Source organism: Micropterus salmoides, unplaced genomic scaffold (assembly GCF_014851395.1).
Source record: "Micropterus salmoides isolate LMB-PRFRI ecotype aquatic unplaced genomic scaffold, ASM1485139v1 Ms_hic_scaffold_3374, whole genome shotgun sequence".
Lineage (NCBI taxonomy): Eukaryota > Metazoa > Chordata > Actinopteri > Centrarchiformes > Centrarchidae > Micropterus > Micropterus salmoides.
The window spans coordinates 1-20,046 of record NW_024042678.1 but is presented as its reverse complement, the minus strand read 5'-3'; the positions used below and the strand labels follow the sequence as shown (position 1 = coordinate 20,046).

Genomic DNA, 20,046 nt, shown 5'->3' with positions numbered 1-20,046 from the left:
GAACAAAAAAAATTGTTTCCTCCTCTTGTAATTAAAACTCTGCTTTTCATCACGTTCAGTAAAACAGCCTCATTCACAGGTCCAATGCATTCCTGTTCCTTCACTGCACCTGCAGACTGTGTGACATCCTGCCTCAGTTCACACAGAGATAAAGAGTCAGAATGACTGTGAGTGAGTTGCAAACTGTAATTGTTAAAAAAAGATTCCGCTTTCATATAATCCACTTCTTCTTTCTGAAATGTTTCTCAATACTTATATATAATCACTGTGCTCAGCATGAGACTTTTTGCATCCCATACTGCTGCAGCACATCTCTTTGAACTTAAACTGGTATAAAGGTAATTTTTCACTGTCTAAAGATGCACTTGAAAGTGTCAAGTGATGCATCAAACCAACTTTTACACCTGTCTTGTTTTTGGTGCTTAAAATAGGGAGAGTTTAAAAAATATGTTGTATCTGGGATTTTTACAGTGAAACAGGTTTAATACCAACAGGCCATAACACTATTTTCTTAGTCTGTCTTATTATGTTTATAATTAACAAAATGTTACAACTTTATTGTGATATTGATGTTAACTGGCAGTAAGCTTGTGAATATTAATAATCTAATGAGGAAGGAAATGTAGTCGTTTAACAGCCTGATATCTATCTTCTGCTTACTGACCACAGAGGAAGGCTTCTTTAAAGACAGCGTCCTTCCTCATTGTAAGTAGAATTGTTTATTGATGTGACTGATACTGTATATCTCCTGTGTACATTATTTTATCTCCTGACATGTTTTATTGTCTCTGAAGCCACACAGAGAGATGAGAGGAGCAGCTATGAGTTTAACTGCAGCAGCGAGTGGATTTGTCGTCTCCCTTCTCTCTGTGTCAGGTGCTGAATATCTAAACTTACATTCATTGCATTAAAAGGAAGAATCTGTGAAAATGTGGGTCTTGTAAAAGTAGGCTGAAGGTCACATGTGGAAATAAGTGGATCAGAATTGTGTGAAAGGCAAACTAGAAACATTGGTTTTATTTACAATTGTGGAAACTCCCCAGATTAATACATTTTTATATAGTTGTTGTTTGTGTAAATTTTAATGGATATTAGGACTCTCGTTTTTAACTTCTTTTGCTCTTTCCTTTGCATAAATTATCTGTTTGCTAAGCACTTTTACATGCTATAAATTGATAATATTGTGGGTTTCATTGGTGACTTTTTTCCTGTCACTCTTTAAAAACCTATAGTCCTGTAGGAGGAATTGTTCCATCATTACCACAGCTGTAGTTGCTTCAGTCTTTTCTGTCCTGGTTGCAATCATCTGTAAGAATTCACTATTCAGATGAAAAACCCACTCATGTAAAATATGTCTGTGCAGTTTCTACCTGAACAGCCAGAGGAGCAGGATAACCTTCAATATGCCAGCATTCACTTCACCAACAACCAGGCAGATCCTCTCTACTCCAACATCAGACCAGCTCGCTCCCTCAGACACACAGAGCAACAAGATTTCATGGAGTACGCTGTTGTCACATTTAAGAGTAATACTGCCCCGAGGTGAGCAGCTCTTCTCACATTATCCTCACTACAATTGTTGTAGTCAAGACAACCCAAACCGAGACTATGTGAAGACCAAGACCAGAGTTTATTGAGACTGAGACAAGAACAAGACTTTTAAGGGCTGAGACCAAGTCGAGACCAAGACCAGTTCCCCATATTACATGACACACAATAAAATGTGGAACGAGATCATAGGTACTTCTCAGGTTGATCTGAAAGATCCACATTCCCAGTAAAACACCCACATACAAACACTAAGAGCTGAAATCAACAAAAGCTTCTTTATTCAACACTCCTTTTCCATGCTTACCATCGCAGGAAGGGGGAACATATTTTTAAGTAGGATTATCGGTTGCATTTGAAGCAATACGTTTTTTTGTAGTACTCGAGACCAAGACCGGTCTCGAGTACTACAACACTACTCACTGCAAGATTCAGATGACATAACAAATGAAATAAATGTGTTGATTTGTCATTTCCCCTGTTTTTTATATTTTAAACTCTAAAACACTGTTGGGATGTGATGGTAATTATATTTTTTCAAACAATATCTTCTTTTTTTTCAGATCCAGAGGTCAGGAACCTGGAGAGGATCCATCTGCATTGTACAGCACAGTCAACGACCAAAACATATATTGCATTTATGATAATTCTGTTTCTTTTTTTAGTTCTTTCTTTTAGTTAATATTTTTCTTGGGATATGCCTCTCCAATAATTTACAAATGAATTATATGCCCTAGAGAAAATTACTTTGTTTTTAGTATATGTAAAGTATTTGACTGCATTCACCTGTAAATATAATTTGTCTGACTTTTTGCAACATTTAGTCTTTTCATGTAACTTTTATTTTGAAAAATAGGTCTTATACAGTCAATAAGACTGCATCATGTTACTTTTTTCCACACTGATGCAGCACAACAATTTGAACCCATGGTGTGCATCCAAGCGATGCATCAAACTGTTTCCTTCTGTTCCTGTTTAGTTTAGCATCACTGACAGACCCTAAACTATGACCACATTTACGATAAGATTTCCTTAGATAGTCTTTGTTGTTTGTTGGATGTTCTGAAGTGCCTCAAAACTAGTTTGTTACACTCTCTTAAATAGATAGACAGAAAGTTCATAGTTTGCAAAAACAACAAAGCAAGTTACTTTTTAGTGTGAACTTAAGTCTACTTGTATATTTGGTTCATTATTCATGTAAATGATGTAAAGAGGAAGGAAGTTGGGAGGATTTTACAGAGTAACGTTGTCTTATCAAGATAACTTCCTTTCATGTTAGGTAGAAGTGTTTTTGATGTGAATGATTTACTTCTGTGGACATTATTTAGCTGCAGACATCTTTTAATGTCTCTGAAGTCACACAGCGAGACGCGAGGAGCAGATATGAGGTTAACAGCAGCAGCGAGAGGATTTGTCGTCCTTCTCCTGACTGTACCAGGTGCTGTATATCTACATTTATGTATTTACATTTAGTCAGAGCAACCTGAAGTGAGTATAAGAAAGAACATTTAATTAAATTATTCATTCTGAGATCTCCATATTCCTATATTTGACCTGTTTTATGCAGTGTGATAATTTAAAACACCTTAAAACTCTGACTGCAACACCAACATTAGCTTTTGGACTCAGTGCTTCTACTTGGATGTTAAATGTCTGTATCTGGTTTGGTAGCACATAGTGGTTTGTGGATTTAATTGGATTTTTCACATATAATCTGTGTGTGTGTGTTGTGTACGGATAAGGCAAATCAATTTTTAAATCATTGTGATATACCCTTGAATTACTCATAATTATTAAATATGTGATAAAGGAAAATACACTAAAATACTAATTTATGATGCAATTTATAAAGATTTACTCAGGTGGTCTCCATGTTTACTGGGAGTCTCACTTAAAACACTATTTCTATGTATTTATTCACCTTTGTATTAATTACCTTATTTATTTATTGCCCTTTATAATCTTCAACTTAATTGTTTTTCAAATGTATTTTTTTATTTTAATATTTTTGTTAATATGTTTATTATTCTTCCTTTGCATTTTCTACCCTCTTTATTATGGTATTTATGTTGTCTCCTCTTTACATTTCACTATGCATTTCTGCCTCATTACACACATTAAATAATTTTGATTTGATAATCTGTCATAATTTTCTGTAGTCCATGGCCAGTTTCAGAAAGCAGGATTACTGAGAAGTATGTTAAGCCTTAGATGAGGGAAACTCTGCGTTATCAGTTTAAGAGACCGAGATCAGAAAAAAAAAACGAGATCAGTAACTCCAGCAATTTATGCTGTAAAGCTAAGCTGCTCGGGAGAAGGTTTTCTTCAACAAATGCTGAGTTTCTCTCTGACTCTTCCCCTCCTGAGGAGCCTGAAGCAGCGGTCTGACGCAGCGTTTCATTTCCTCATTCATACTGTCGATACCAAAGCAGAAACTGAAAACATTCATTTGCAGAAGTTTTTGCAAACATCAAAGTCCCAGTTAGATATAGGTTCCGTACCCAAACATGATCTTCAACATGATCAATCTGTCATCAATGTAAGGACTGAGACAGCGACATTGTGGATTCATCCTCAGCACAGATAAAATCTATACGGGCTACTCTGTCCTTCTGTGTATCACTGTGACTCTGTGGACATTAAGGCAGCAACAGTTACACTGAAACATTTAGTGGCCTACACTACTGCAGTAATCACTGTTTCAATCAAACTAATCTATATGCCTGTAGCCTAACTGATCAATGAACAATCATTTGTCATGTTTAGGGCTGTCCCTAAAGCTAAACTGAGGCTTATTTTTGACCTCTCTCTCCCCCCCTCTCTCCCTCCCTCCCTCCTGCCATTCACCGGTCTTGTGCAGAGTTTTACGAGCATGCCGTGCTGCCGACAACTGCATGCGCGTCGCGGTTCCTCGCGGGTCTAAAAACGATATAATATTCTTTGTGTGGTTCATCAACGGTGACAAATTATCCAAAAGTCCCGCGACAACTCGGCACAACACCGGTGAAGCTGGGGCTCCATCTTTTCAGCAAGTGTTCCTCTTCTGCCACCACAAACATACAAGCTACGCCTACACATGACGACCCAGGGTTACAATTTTGGATTTATTTATGCACTTTAAAAACATTTATTGAAAGTGTTTTTCTTTACACATGTTTAGTTAAAGCATCAAACATTGAAATGTATATTGTAATTGGCTGTATATTAACTTATTGTCAGAAAACTGGTGGTTCTATGTAAAATTAAACGTTGACACTAACATATAGACAAAATTGCATGTTTCGCTGCGAAGCTTTGAATCAGGCTCCACCCATAGAAGCATTGTATCTAAATGTGTTTTGAGCATCACTGGGTTAAAATAGAGGCTTGTTTACCTGTTGCCATGGTGAATCGTCCTATCAGATCTCCATTGATGATTCTTTTTTAAATTCCCCCTGCACACGCAGGGACCCTGGATCAGCTATAATGATAATAATAATAACCTTTATTTAAGAGCACTCCAAAAACAGGTGATTCACAACTTTTCAAAAACAAGTTACAAAGTGCTTTAACAAGTGTAAAGACAATAATACAAAAACATTACAAGATAAAAGCATGAAAAACATTGAAAAGACTAAAATACACAGCTATATCTGATGTTATGGGGAAGGCCTTCAGTCAGCAGCCATACCACAAAGTAAATTTATTTTTTTAATTAAACGGATTTGATGACTTGATCTTTAAAAACTGATAGCTAGTCAACAATAGTTACGTCTGTGCCATCATCCCCTCCATGAGACTTCAGAGTTAGGGTGTATGATCTCCAACAAATATTTAATACAAGGTTTTAATAAGCAAAAAGTAAATAAATGCTCCTCCGATTCCCCCCTAATGTCCTTTTCTATGTCTTAAATGAATGGACCGAAGCTGTTGCACCAACATTGATAAATATTCCTATTGTATCAATAAAAACTGAAACACCTGATGAAATACGTTATTCTTTTTCAGTTCTAGTTACAGAGATACGTTTTTGTGACACTGCTTATCCAGGATAGCTGTTCCCAAAAACACGCTGGTACCTTGATCCTCTTTGTCTTACAGGATATTACATAGAACCTACACAAGTTGTCCAGTCTTGTGCCATGAAGAGCCGACAGTCTACAGGTTTTCTCCCCTCTGCCTCTAAAAGTCTTTAAAATGACATGAAAACCTGTAGACTGTTAATTCTCCATGGCAAAGGGTTTGACTCCCAACGCAGTTTTGAACATGTGCAGTAGTTCAGTTAAGTTTTACAAAAATAAATATATGAAAAAAGTTTGTTCTCTGATGTTTTGAATCTGATTTTAGTTTCTGATGTCATCTGTTTTTCAGTGGTACAGAGTCAGAATGGCTGGGGAGTGACTTACACTCCAACTCAGATCTGTGCCTTAAAAGGATCAACAGTGGACATAAAATGTACCTACATAAATAATCATGATACCAAAGTTCAGGAAACATTCTGGTTTACGAAAGAGAGTAATAAAGTTTATGTGGATCTGAAAACGGACCCAGAATATTCAGGTCGTGTGGAGTATCTTTGTCAGAACAAACGCTGCACTCTGAGAATCACAGACCTGAGAGAGAGCGACTCAGCTGAGTACAAGTTCAGGTTCATAACAAACCAAGAACTTGGGAAATATACTGGTTCACCTGGAGTCACTCTGTCTGTCACAGGTAACATTTTCATTTAAATAGTTTTTTGTTCCAAAGGATCAATATCAAGCAATCAGTGCTGTAAATGTTTCATGAAGAAAATCTAGGCTCAAAGGTCCAGTTACTAAATGAAGTTTTGTCGCAGGTAACATTTTCATCTGAATATTTATCAGTTTAGTTTCATGTGTTCAACATCTTATGAAGGTTACTTGCATCTGTGTGCTTGTATGTGTTGACAGTTAGAAATGAAGATTTCTGTTATTCATGTATTCAGATCTGCAGGTGCAGGTGAGCAGATCAAAGTATTCTCCCTGGGCAGAGCTGAAGTGTCACAGCAGCTGTCGTCTACTTGGCCATCCTTCCTACATCTGGTACAAGAACGGACAGAAAATTCAGGAAGAAACATCTACATATTCAGGCCCCTTTGATCCTGCAGGCAGCTTTTCCTGTGCTGTACGAGGATATGAGAAGTCCCGCTCTCCTTCAGTGTGTGAGTTTACATCCAGTCTTCCACTGACATGACACCATCTGGTGGAGTAGTGTAACTAATGCTGTATCATGAATATATGTGTCTTTAATGGGTGACAGTAATTGTGTGTGTGTTTGTGCAGTTTAGTTCACTCAAGCTTTTTGTTTTAATTTTGAAGCACTAGTTCCACAACAATTTGAATGAGGGATACTTTCCCCCCAAAATAATTATTAGCAAATAATTAGTAAATATAAAAAAAAAAAGGAAATTGGTAATTGGTTCAGGAAACACCAGAAGAAACACAAAGTCTTCAGAATTTTTGTGACCACAGCAACTCTGGACAGCAGCAATAATCAAACATCTAAAAAAAAATGGAAATGTAATCTGTTTTTCTTTCTTTAATTTCTTCCTGAATAAATGATTCTCTTTAGGATTGAACTATCAACAACAAAAGACTGTTTAACAAAAACATTTTAAAGTTAATGTATGTTAATATCTCCTGCAGATGCTCCAAAGTTTCCCTCCGTGTCAGCGAGTCCCTCTGGTGATTTAGTGGAGGGCAGTTCAGTAAATCTGACTTGTAGCTGTGATGCTAAGCCAGCAGCTAACTATATCTGGTACAAGAGGACTAAAAATCCAGACCATGAAGATCTCAGTAAAGAACCACAGCTTGTCTTCAGCTCCATCCAGACCTCTGACTCTGGAGAGTATTACTGTGCAGTTGAGAACCAGCTGGGGAGGAAGACAACTAAATACATCATTAATGTGAAATGTGAGTGAAACACAGGTTTAATGCTATTGAGAGATTAAATACACTCTAAAAATATCATCACAGTATAACATCATGTCAAGTGAACTTCTGGGATATCAGTCTGTCCAGTTAGGAAGAATAAGTAATTTTGAATCACCTGTTTTTGGAGCGGCAACAGCAAGACAACCCCCCAAAAAATGAATGGTTTTGCACGTGGTGGCCGCAGACAGTTGTTCTCTCCTTACCCTTCCTGACTGATTGTTCTTTAGTTTTGCATTTTGTTAGCGTCCTCGTCACCACTGGTTGCATGACGCAATATCTGCAGCCCATTCAAGTTGCACAGGTAGTCCAGCTCCTCCAGGGTGGCACATCCATATGTGCCATAGGAAGTGCAAAACTAAATCTCTGGATTATCCCTTTAACTCGACAACGAAAAGATTTTACCTGCCTGCTTCAAGTTTTCTGCTGTAATTCACTGAGCAGCTTCAGTACATTTAGACCACGATCAACTTTCTATATCCTGCCAAATATGCATCAACTTATGATAATCTATATTCATGTAATACAGATGCTCCAAAGCTTCCCTCTGTGTCAGTGAGTCCCTCTGCTGAGATAGTGGAGGGCAGTTCAGTGACTCTGACCTGCAGCAGTGATGCTAACCCAGCAGCTAATTATACCTGGTACAAGGAGAATGAAGACTCACCAAAAGCATCAGGACAGAACTTCACCATCACTGACTTCAGAGCTGAACACAGTGGGAATTATTACTGTGAAGCCCAGAACAGAAGAGGACGTCATAACTCCACCTTACATCTGATTGTTGTGGCAGGTACGTTTTTCACTTCACTTACACATGTACTCATCAGACATCTTAATGAAAAGTGGGGAGATTAAGGGGTGCAATTAAATGAGGCCCTATGTGAGTTAAACCGTCCATGTGACACTTCTAGATTCCTGGATCTCTGCAATAAACTTGATGAGAACAATGTTATCATAAGCAGTCTAAGGTTAAAATCAAGGGCAACTGGACTTAGTTGAGAAGGTAGGGAAACTCAGCTGTTTAACCTCTGTGGGGTCGTTTGCCAAGATGATTGATACTGCTGGTTCTTAGTGCTCCTGGCATTTGTAATAACAGTCATTATGGTCATTAGAGTCACCTGAGGCCAAGTCTGAATGACCATCGTTGGCATCCTCACCTGAGGCCAAAAGTGAACGTTTGTTAAGTTTCCTGGGAAGGGATGAAAGGACAGCATTGTAAGTGGGGGACAAGTGGTGTCGCAGACCCCCTCCACTGTTAAGCGACGGCTGCTGGGATCTGACCTGAGGATTTGGCCCTTCAGTGTTGAGCCATGCGTTTGTTAGTGGTTGTTTAGTTTCCTCAATATACAGATCTGTGCATTGCTCACTGCATTGGACCACATACACTAGATTGCTTTTCTCGTGTTTGGGTGTGCGGTCTTTAGGGTGAACCAGAATCTGTCTTAGCGTGTTCTTGGGTTAAGAAACACAGAGATGTGGTGTTCGTTGAAAAGAGTTTCTCTGATATTCCAGACACATATGGAATCACAATGTTGCTGCGTTAGATCTTCTTTTCTGTATCCCCTGTAGTGTTGGTGTTCTTCCTCGATCTTGTGGCTGTTTTCCCCTGTTTTAGTTCTTATAGGAGCCGAGACACATTGTACAAAAGGGCTGGGTGAAGTGGAATACAGTTCAGAGTAACTGAGCTTTGCACTGCCTTATTTGAAACTCCCAGTTGTTTGCACCTCACCTGCAACATTTGCACTAAAATACCAAACAAACAGGCAAAGTGAATTTCAAGTCAGAAAAATACTGCAGCTTTGTTCGCACTAGTTGTTGTTCTGTTCACAAAAATTAGGAAAGCTAAAGTCATTGATTCAAGCTGTCAAAATGAGGCAGATTTTCATTTAGAGGAGAGATTTGAGATGATGCCAGGGCGTCCAGATTTAGCCATGCACATGTGATTGAGAGAAGGTCATAGGACAGACCAGGGAGACAGTAAAGGGGTTAAGTCTTCCTGCTGGCCAGGGGGAGCTTGGGGATACAGGAGGACATTGTGTAATGTAATGTGTCTTTTAAGATGGCAAAAGATCTTTCAAAAGAACATACATAATACATGTGCAAAGAAAAATATTTTTGTTATATCACGCTATGTGGCCAAACATCTGAACACACTCAAATGAGTCATTTTGTCTTATTCCAGTGTTCCCAGGAGTATGGAAATCAGCAGTCTTTGGAACAACATCTGCTGTTTTCCTGGCTATCATATGGCTCTCTGTCCTCCTACTGATAGGGTGAGTAGATTTGTTTTACTGATGCATTTTACATTGAATACCAGAGTCTTGTTAGCAGCCAGGTTGGCAGATGAACTATTATTTCCTTGGTTTTTAATTCATTCTAACCAGGAAAAAGAGATCCTCCAAGCAATCATCTGAGCCTGGAGATAGACCAGACGACAGGGAACAGGATGACCTTCATTATGCCAGTTTCCACTTCTCCAATAACCAGACAGATGCTGTCTACTCCAACATCATACCAGCTGTCCCCCGAAGACACAAGGAAGAGGAGGAGGAACTTGTTGAGTACGCTGCTGTCCAATTTAACAGTGCCAGTACTGCCCCAAGGTGAGCAGCTCCTCTCACAGGAACATTATCCTCACTAAAACCTCAACATGGCATGCAGTTAATGGAGCTGATGATCAAGTATTTCATTTTAACACTTTCATTCCTGTTGCATTTGCTTGTTTTCTTTACATTTTCACTATCACTGTTTGTATTTGTGAAGGAATTTAAGGGTACTATGACCCAGGTTTCCGCAGGTCATGATAGGTTCAATTGCTGAGCTAAAGGAAGCCAAGGTGACAGCCAGGGCCTCTCCAAAACTGTAGGCCAGACTCTGTCTCTCCTCTCTGCCTGCTTGTCGGCTGACTGATGCAGCTGAGTTGATAAGGATGCACTGTTATACATCTGTTAGGAAACCCAAGGTCAAGATTATCTTTATGTTGTTTCATTACAGACTGACTGGCTATGTAGAAAAGGACACTTATTGGGACACTTAGTGAATCTGTGTAGGTCTAGGAAGGATAAATATCAGACAGGAAGTAGCCTTCAGATTTGGTGTTGGCATTTCATGTGTTCACATGTTGTGTGCCGGCACTGCATCTCCTCGGCCGAGTCTCATTAAACCATGCTGTGTAAGCCTTCATCAGTCTCTTGAAACGTCTTCATCACACCTGAACCTGGCTCACAATATTTTCACACAGTTTGAGTTAATACTATATCTTTATCTTTTTTTCTCAGGACCAGAAGTCAGGAAACTGTGGAGGATCCAGCTGCATTGTACAGTACAGTCAACAAAAGTGCTGAACACAACCGGAACGTCTAATCTGTGCTTTCTGTCATTTTTAAATGTGCTAGGCTCTAGGGATGGCAAAGTTAGTCTGTGGTTGGTTGGGCTGTCAACTGGTCCACCACTTTGGTCCAGAGTCCAGACTGAAATAGTTCAACAACTATTTGATGGATTGCCATAAAAGTTTTTACTGACATTTATGGTTCCCAGAGGATGCATCCTACTGACTTTGGTGATCCCGACTTTAACCCTGCACCAGAACCAGGGTGTCATTTTGTGACATATCTTGACAACTATTGGATGTGTTATTTGCTTCTTTGGTTTATGACCAAATAGCTGAAAAACTAATTCCCAGCATCCTCAGCTGTACTTTCTGTTTAGTGCTGATTAACAAATGTTAGAAACGAACACAACTAACATGGTGAATATGATAAACATTATACCTGCTAAACAAAACTAGAACCCACTTGTAAAACCATGTCTCCATAATGCTAGTGATAAAAAAACTCTGCAGGATCCATTTTAACCTTATTAAAGATTAATTTAGACCTAGCAAACATTTTCCTAATTCTTCTACAGTATAGCTTCAGACATACTTTATCTCTGTAGTACTGTATCAGATATCTAATAGGAGGTAAGCCTGTAATTAATATTTTTTGTTTAATTGTAGTATAAAGTTGCTATTTAAAAGCTCATTGGGAGAAGAGAAAGAGGAGAGAGGAACATGATTTAGGTAATCTAGTTGTAATTTCCTTCTGTTGTCACTAGATTGTAGTCAAGAGCCATATTTTAGATCCCATAATGTGCACGTCTCTCTTATCTGTGTAAACAGTTTATTTTCACCACATTGTTACTTCCTCTTTTTTTTTTACCAGTTCCATTATTACAGTTTTTAATTTCGGTGATTATTTCCGGTTATTTCCGCTCCATTATATTACATCTCATTACAGTTGTCTGTCTTGCTTCCTTTTTAATTCCTTTTATTGTGGTCCATCTCCTTTGTTCTGTAATGTTTTGTTTTGCCTAAAATAAAAACATGAAATGCTCACAAGTCATATCTACACTGAGGCCACAAAATGGGAGTACATATTGCTTCATTTTAAGAGGTTACAAGCAAAACAGGCAGGCGCACAATGGACTGGACACTAACATGCTGGAGTTTCAGTCCAGCAGGAGAAGCTTAACAAAGTGACAACATCTGTGTGCAGCGGACAATTTCAGTCTGTCACAGTCAATAGAAGAACTGCATGTGAACTAAACTAACAGCCACAGTCCTCTGATGTAGTAAATACAAAAAGTTTAATTTGTGTTGCAAATTGTAACATCTACACGAGGACGTCATAACTCCGTCAGGACAGAACTTCACCATCACTGACATCAGACCTGAACACAAATATTACTGTGAAGCCCAGAACAGTAAAAGTATCAGGAAAATATGGAATTGAGAGTATTTGTCATGCTCAAGTTTATCTTCATGGTAAAGTGAGTTTTTGAAGCCATTTTCATCAGTCAATTAGTTAAAAGTTGCATCTTACAGTTTCAGGGCTGTGTGTCTTTATAGAGCCACAATGAGCATCAACTTTCTAACTTTGGTGACTCTCAGTGATAAGCAGCAAAGAAAATACACTGTGGTGTCAGAGAAAAATGCACACCGGTAGATCTGACCTGGGGATAATGGGGTGGACAGGCTGAAAGTAACACACAGTCTGGAGCTGCAATGATTAATTGCCAACTATTAAATTTATTGCCAACTATTTTGATAATCCATTCATTGGTTTGAGTAATTTTTTAAGAATAAAAAAGTCAATATTCTCTGATTCTAGCTTCTTAAGCATGAATATTTTCTGCTTTCTTTATCCTCTATGACAGTGAACTGAATATGAAAAAAAACAAGACATTTGAAAACATTATCTTGGCTTTGGGAAATACTGGTCAACATTTTCAGATATTTTGTAAACCAATCAACAACTCGATTAATCAAGAAAATAATCAAAAAATTAATCAACAGTAAAAATAATCCTTAGTTGGAGGCCTAACAAAGACTTTACCAATTTTCAGATTCGATTGTCTCATTTTGCTATGAACAACACTATATACCCTGCGCTTCCTGTATCTACTGGCACTAATAATTAACTGCCCCAAAAGTAAACTTAAATTTGACCTAACAATCAGTGATGGATGGTAAAATGTTTCAGCGTCCTGATTCAGTATCTGTGATGTTTCACTGCCCTCTAGTGGTGAACCTTTGTTGTGGCACATTCAGGCTTCCTCACTCTGAGAGCTCCCTCCACTGCCTGTTTCAAAGAGTCACTTCACCCAAATTACAAGAAGACATATTTTCTGTCTTACCTCCAGCAGCATCTTGTCAGATGTGCTCTGTGTTACAGTGACACAGAGTCACAATGACTGTGAGTGAGAGAGCTGCAAAATGTAATTCATTGTTTCTGATCTACTTTTCTTACATGTTTCTCAATACTGAATAAACACTGAGCTCAGCACGTGACTTTTTACATCCCATACTGCTGCAGTCCATCTCTTTGAACTCATACTGGTATAAAGGTTATTTCACTGTCTAAAGATGCACTAGACGTGTCAAGTGATGCATGAAACCAACTTTCACGCCTGTCTGTTCTCTTTTCTCTTTTCTTGTGTCAGTGGGAAGCAGCAAACAGGTTTAATACCAACAGGCCATAACAATATTTTCTTATTCTCTCTTATTAAGTTCTTAGTTTGCAAATCGTTACTTCTTTATTTTGATGTTGGTGTTAACTGGCATTTGGCTCATCATGATATTAATAATCTAAAGAGGAAGGAAATCTAGTAGTTTAACAGCCTGATATCCGTGTTCTGCTTGCTGACACAGAGGAAGGCTTCTTTAAAGACAGCGTCCTTCTTCATTGTAAGTACAATTGTTTATTGATGTGAGTGATACTGTATATCTGCCTTGTAAATTATTTTATCTCCTGACATGTTTTATTGTCTCTGAAGCCACACAGAGAGATGAGAGGAGCAGCTATGAGTTTAACTGCAGCAGCGAGTGGATTTGTCGTCTTCCTTCTCTCTGTGTCAGGTACTGAATATCTAAACTTATATTCATTGCATTAAAACAGGGGAATCTGGGAAATGTATGTCTTGTAAAAGTAGGCTGAAGGTCAGATGTGAAAATAAGTGGATCAGAAAGTATCAGGATCAGTTGTTCACACTGTATGATGAAAACAGCCAGTTTAGGGGGTATTTCCTAATTTCATTGTCCTGCTTGCACAATGCAAATGTATATTGAACAGTGTGAGTTCATTTTTCCAGAGCTGATGCTGCCTAAACGATGTTAGCACTATGCTGTGTTATTGTCGCATTGAATGAAGACGTGCAATGCAATTTAACGCACCAAAGTGTCGGCTTGTTCCATTATCCAACTTCTATAATTAGACAAGAAAGTGTAAACCGGAAACAGAGACTTCAAATAGTTCCTATTTGAAGCTACTTTTATCACGGTGAAGGTTTTAGAGAGATAGGCCTACTGGTCTCACACAGTAAAGTCATACTGACACAACTTCTCTCATATCTTCATCTGCAACTCCTGCTAGTTCCTTTTGTACTGTCTGACCTCAGTGTGATGTTTCTGTGCTCTGTGTTGACAGCAGCAAGGTCCAAAAATAACTTTCTTTACTGCCTGCCACTGTGACAAGCAGGTATTTTTGTCTAACACACAGAAATTGTATCTGTCAATTTAGAAATGCACCAAGATAACCTAAATGAACATTCTGCTCATTTAGGCATATTGTAATGTAAATAATGTTATTCGAATTTTAAACACAAAAAACATTGTGCATGTCTTTAGTACATGACATTAATTTCACTTAACCTAACAATCACTAACAGCCTGATATTTCAAAGGCAGCCTAACACTCAGTTAAACCACCAATGAATGGGTCCATATCTCTATAAAAACATCTTCTTCTGGATCCCAACAAGCAAACAAAAATACTCCTTTCAATACAAAAGTTGGCCAACGAAAATAAAACCAAGTGATGTCTCTTGTCTCTGATTGACAAGCTTATGATTCTCCATCAACACCGGAGTTCCCTCCTGTTGTCTGACCGGTGCTGCTGGTAAGCTCACCGGCTGTCACTCAGGAGGGACTGGGCCTCTTCCACTGCTGAGTTTGGTTCAAACACCGCCACAGATATTACCTGAGCTGACTGCTCTGTGTGTCTTGTGTGTGAGGCAGGGGTGTGTACCGATCACCATAATAGGCTACACTAAACTTACTACACGTGTCTTTCTGTTGAACGTTTTCTCTGTCTGCCAAAATGGCGGATGGTCTGACGATCTGCCAACAATTTACCCTCATTCAGCGGGTGCTAAAGTCAGAGATCTTGATAGCAGTTTTCTGCGTCTTATGTTTAGCTGCTAGAAACTCTCCTACACCTCAGTGCGCTGCATTTATTTTTAGCTTTCACACTTAACTCAGCAGCAACCTGACCGCAGAGTGAAGAGAGAGAACTGACCAAGAAAAGCACAGACTCTCTAATAATTTATATTTCTCCTCTTATCCCGGTCAGTAAACTGCATTAAAGGTCACAGGTCTGATCCTTTCCTGTTCACTTCACTGCACCTTCAGACTGGATGATGTCCTGCCTCAGTGCACATAGAGATGAACTGTAGAAAGCATGTGTACATCTTCCTTTGCACTGACTGTGTATAACTGAGCAAGACGTTGTGTTTAGACTTCTCTCTGTTCACCCTGGTTTTATTCAGAAATAACATCAAAAGTCATAAAGCATTAAGTAATTAGAACAGGAGTTAGGAAGTGCTGGGAGAAGAATGATACAGAACAACTGAGTATTTTATGTACCACTGTTCTGCTGCTTTCTCCCAGAAAAGAGAGTAAAATGTCATTTTATTAATTTTCTGTTTGTCCACTTTATCTGATTGTTAAATGACGTTATTAATGTTGATTGTGTCTGATGTGCTCTGTGTTCCAGTGATACAGAGTCAGAATGGCTGGGGAGTGACTTACACTTATACTGAGATCTGTGCCTTCAAAGGATCAACAGTGTACATATACTGCACCTACAGATACCCAACCACAAACAATTACCATTTTACAGTTGAGAAAACATTCTGGTTTAAAGGTGATGATGCTGTAGATCTGAAAACAAAGTCAGAGTATTCAGGTCGTGTGGAGTATAACTGTGATATGAACTACTGCACTCTGAGAGTCACAGACCTGAGAGAGAGCGACTCAGCTGAGTACAAGTTCAGGTTCATAACAAACCAACCAGGTGGGACATATACTGGTTCACCTGGAGTCACTCTGTCTGTCACAGGTAACATTTTCATCTGAATATTTATTTATTTAGTTCCAAATGTTCAACATCTTATGAAGGTTACTGTGTTTCTATGTTGACAGTTCAGTCTAAAGTGAAGATTTTTGTTCCTTATTCACAGATTCAGATCTCCAGGTGCAGGTGAGCAGATTACAGATCTATGAGTCTTCTAACTGGGCAGAGCTGAAGTGTCACAGCAGTTGTCTTCCACCTGGTCATCATTACTACGTCTGGTACAAGAATGGACAGAACATTGGGGGACAGACATCTAATTCTTATTCAGCCTACTTTTACCCTGCAGAAAGCTTTTCCTGTGCTGTAGGAGGATATGAGAAGTCCCGCTCTCCTTCAGTGTGTGAGTTTACATCCAGTCTTCCACTGACATGACACCATCTGGTGGAGCCTTTAACCTATTGTACTGCACATTAACTGCATGTAACTCAGTGGTATTTGGTGATTCATTGTAGAACTGGATGAAAACCAAATCATTTCCCCATGAGATTGTAGACATGTTGCATAATTAGTTTTTATTCCCCGTCTTTACTGCAAAATTAAACTGTAAAATAACTCACAATGAAAATGTATTAAAACAAGATTTATCTTGTAATTAGACTTTTTAAATTCTCTGGATCAGATAAAACTTGTGCATCATCAGAGAAATTCCCTGATTATCTGTTCTTGTATCTTTACTGTATCAGTGTTCAACTTGTATCCATGGTAACAGAAACCCATGCTGTTTCTGATACACGAGGAAATCAAGCTGCACCACTGAAATGAAATAATGCTCCACTGTGAAAACTCAACCTCATCTTGAAATTAAATGTTAAAAGTGTTCATGTTTTCTCCTCCAGATGCTCCAAAGCTTCCCTCTGTGTCAGTGAGTCCCTCTGCTGAGATAGTGGAGGGCAGTTCAGTGACTCTGAACTGCAGCAGTGATGCTAACCCAGCAGCTAAATACACCTGGTACAAGGAGAATGGAAATCAAAACCTTTATCCTCTCGGTAAAGAACAAAAGCTTGTCTTCAGGTCCATCCAGTCCTCTGACTCTGGAAAGTATTACTGTGCAGCTGTGAATGATCTGGGGAGGACATCTGGATTTGAGCTATTAACGTGAAATGTGAGTAAAATGCAGCTAATTTAAAAAACATTATACAATTAATGACAACTTCTTAAAGCTTAATTATCCAGTCAGATGTTTTGCTGATCATGCACTTTCTTCAGCTCTGCCTGTTTCACATTCACAGCGGCTACAACAGATGATTAAAGGCGGTTTTATTTCGAGTGAACGCTGAGTCAATGTTGAGTTCAGCTCAATGAATAGAGGGGTAGTACTTTTCTCATTGATACCTTGAATCATTTCCAAAATATTCAAGATTTTCCAGGAAAAATTTGTAGGTGAATGGAGAGAAGGATTAAATCCTCCTCATCCCTACTCAACTCTGTAAGGGTACTAGTTCAGCACACTTTCAGCTACAGACTTGATTTAAACTTTAAATTGGTCACAAGATGCCAGGTCTGGATTGGGACCAAAATTCGGCCCTGGCAATGTGGTTTTCACCGGCCCAGCAATGACTCTCACACTGTAGGCGTACACGGCAAGGCGCATAGACTGCAGTCTATACACACACATTCACACGCACACACGAGCATGACACAGCGACCAAAAACACAAGCACACACGCGCGTGGCGTAGCGGCCAGACGCACACAACACACCTGATTAAGAAAGATAAAGCACCATGACCATCAGTTATGACCAAACCACAATAAAATACATGATAAAAGAAGCATGTCCTACCTTATTAAATCAGCAGCCGTTGCATCAGCGCTCTTCTCTGCCACCATTTTAATGATGCAATCCGTGTCCAAAGAAACCAGAGTCTCCTTTTCGATTGCCATCAACATAAAGTTTTTAAGGTGCTCCTGTGAATTTTAACGTGGAAAAGCTTCGCTCACATGCAACTTGTGTCACAGACAGAGTTAACAGAAGCTTGTATCACAGTCCGATTAGATGGTAGGAGTCAGTGAGCAGGTTATGCCTTTGTAGGACATAATAACAACAGAAGGGACACTTTCTGCAAGATTGGCATGTTGTGTTCACAACATCTCATTCTTCATCTGGGCTCTGCTCATCATCTCCATCCTCAGTACTCATCTCTCATCACTTCAGCTTGTCCCAGTGCGTGGCCAGGCTAAGTAGTTCAGCCTGTAAGGCCTCGGGAGTTGCTCTGCTATCGAGCCTGATCAGTTTGGCGCTCAGGGCACTGACTGCACCTGCAGGTACACCGTTACATTTCAAGCCATTGAAGTTCTGGGGATCAAGCAGGGCGAAATCTGTGTACAGTTCTCTGTTTTTAGCAAAACGTTGGGAAATACTTTCAATGATGGACTCCAGAATGACATTGTGCACTTGTACCTCATACTTGCTGTCAGCATCTGATATGGCTGTATCATCACATAACTCGCCTGGCATCCTTTTTGTCTTCTTTGGTCTCCGGTTTGGCAGCGTGTGTTCCACCTCTGTGTCTGTCTCACACATTTAATTCTCTATTGGCCCATTGCACAAATGCATCTGTTGCTGCCTTTACCCTCTTAAAATCCCTTGCATATTTTTTCATATTATCATGTTTGCTTGTGACAAAGCGATGGGCCGTGAGCAAATCCTTTCTACTTGTTTTTAAATACTAGGAAAATGGAGTTGTTTGTTGGAAGATGCGTAAAAAACGTCTGGACAGTGAGGATGGTTTGGTATTTCAGCAGAGCCTCTGCATAAGCATCGGAATTTGCACGCACCGTCGGCTTCTTGTTATCTTTCTCGCTCAGGGTCTTGAGTGTAACAACAAGATTAATGTAAAGACATCCCTCTGGATCCCCAAACTTCCCAAACACTTTTGTAAGCGCAGTGTCTTTGGCCCACCATAGGGTTTCGCCAATTGGTGACCTGTGCTGCACATCTTTGCTCACATCCTCCCGTGCATTCATCCTTTTGATATGAATCTCTCTGGAAAACAGCGATGACGTTTAACAAAGAAAAAAGTGATGCGCTCGATAGAATGCAACCAGTAACGTCCATTATTACTAAATTCAGTACATGGCCAAAACACCATAGTGTACCTGTGCAGGTGAATAGTGCTGATAATCCTCAGTATTCCCCTTGCCTGTAAGCGGCTCCGTCCGTGGAATTAATAATATAACACATTCATTTATATTAAGTTCCATTTTCTCCAGGACACATTTAAGCAAATCAACAAAACCCTGACCTGTAGACGACTCGCCAGTGCAATCATCCTCTCCTGTGTCTTCACATCCGTCACAAATTATCACTGAACACTGGTGTTTGTCTGTTTGTATGTGTTGTATCAATTTGAATGAAATACATGCTGGCCTCTTTAACCTCCGCAGCAACGTTTTCTTTAATGAGACATTCAGTAGTTCTATGACCGTGTTTACAGTTGTGTTGGATAGGAGAGTGACCAGTGATCCCCTGCCCGTTGCTCCGGAGTGGTGCAGCCTCTTACTATTTTCAATACATGAACTGACATGCGTTTGGAGGCATTTTTCCAATTTGCTCAACAAGAGAACACGTTCTAAAAACATGTCATGTTCGGCAGCATCATTTTCCAAGGTGCATGCAGCCTCTGATTTGTCCCCTCGGTAACTGAGCCTTCGTTTTCCTATGACTTTCACTATTTCAAGTGAGTGATAGTACTCTTGTGTTAATGATTATGAATAATAATATTTTGAAATTATATCAGGATTTTTTTAAAAGCTATTTATTAGTGAACCCATTTCTTAATGAATTAATGAAAATAATATTTGGAATATTATATCATAAGCATCGTTTGGGGAACCACCTGAATCGCTGTCCGCCGAAGGACTTCAGGATCCTTGGGTACAGCTAATAATTGCCAA

At 39.2% G+C, this 20,046-nt stretch overlaps 1 protein-coding gene and 3 long non-coding RNA genes across 4 annotated transcripts; all 4 read left to right on the top strand.

Annotated features, from left to right (window-relative positions):
• The first annotated feature begins 499 nt into the window (after positions 1–499).
• LOC119884350 lies at positions 500–5,979 on the top strand. The gene is made up of 3 exons (XR_005440983.1): positions 500–1,542; positions 2,112–2,986; positions 5,899–5,979. It is a non-coding gene; the product is annotated as an uncharacterized LOC119884350 (long non-coding RNA).
• A 524-nt stretch (positions 5,980–6,503) lies between these two features.
• LOC119884349 lies at positions 6,504–8,040 on the top strand. Its single transcript, XR_005440982.1, has 3 exons — positions 6,504–6,709; positions 7,194–7,460; positions 8,008–8,040. It is a non-coding gene; the product is annotated as an uncharacterized LOC119884349 (long non-coding RNA).
• A 1,493-nt stretch (positions 8,041–9,533) lies between these two features.
• LOC119884351 lies at positions 9,534–11,304 on the top strand. Its single transcript, XR_005440984.1, has 3 exons — positions 9,534–9,751; positions 9,863–10,081; positions 10,757–11,304. It is a non-coding gene; the product is annotated as an uncharacterized LOC119884351 (long non-coding RNA).
• Positions 11,305–15,783: 4,479 nt separating this feature from the next.
• On the top strand, positions 15,784–17,608 carry LOC119884352 (B-cell receptor CD22-like). Its single transcript, XM_038694781.1, has 3 exons — positions 15,784–16,135; positions 16,263–16,490; positions 16,987–17,608. The coding sequence occupies exons 1-3, from the start codon at positions 16,006–16,008 to the stop codon at positions 17,247–17,249; spliced, it is 621 nt and encodes a 206-aa protein (XP_038550709.1). The 5' UTR covers positions 15,784–16,005; the 3' UTR covers positions 17,250–17,608.
• Positions 17,609–20,046: the final 2,438 nt, after the last annotated feature.

Coding starts and splice junctions, on each gene's coding strand:
- LOC119884352 (XM_038694781.1), top strand. CDS start 16,006: ATGAACTACTGCACTCTGAGAGTCACAGACCTGAGAGAGAGCGACTCA. Junction 16,136..16,262: donor AGTCACTCTGTCTGTCACAG/GTAACATTTTCA, acceptor TCACAGATTCAG/ATCTCCAGGTGCAGGTGAGC. Junction 16,491..16,986: donor GTCCCGCTCTCCTTCAGTGT/GTGAGTTTACAT, acceptor TTTCTCCTCCAG/ATGCTCCAAAGCTTCCCTCT.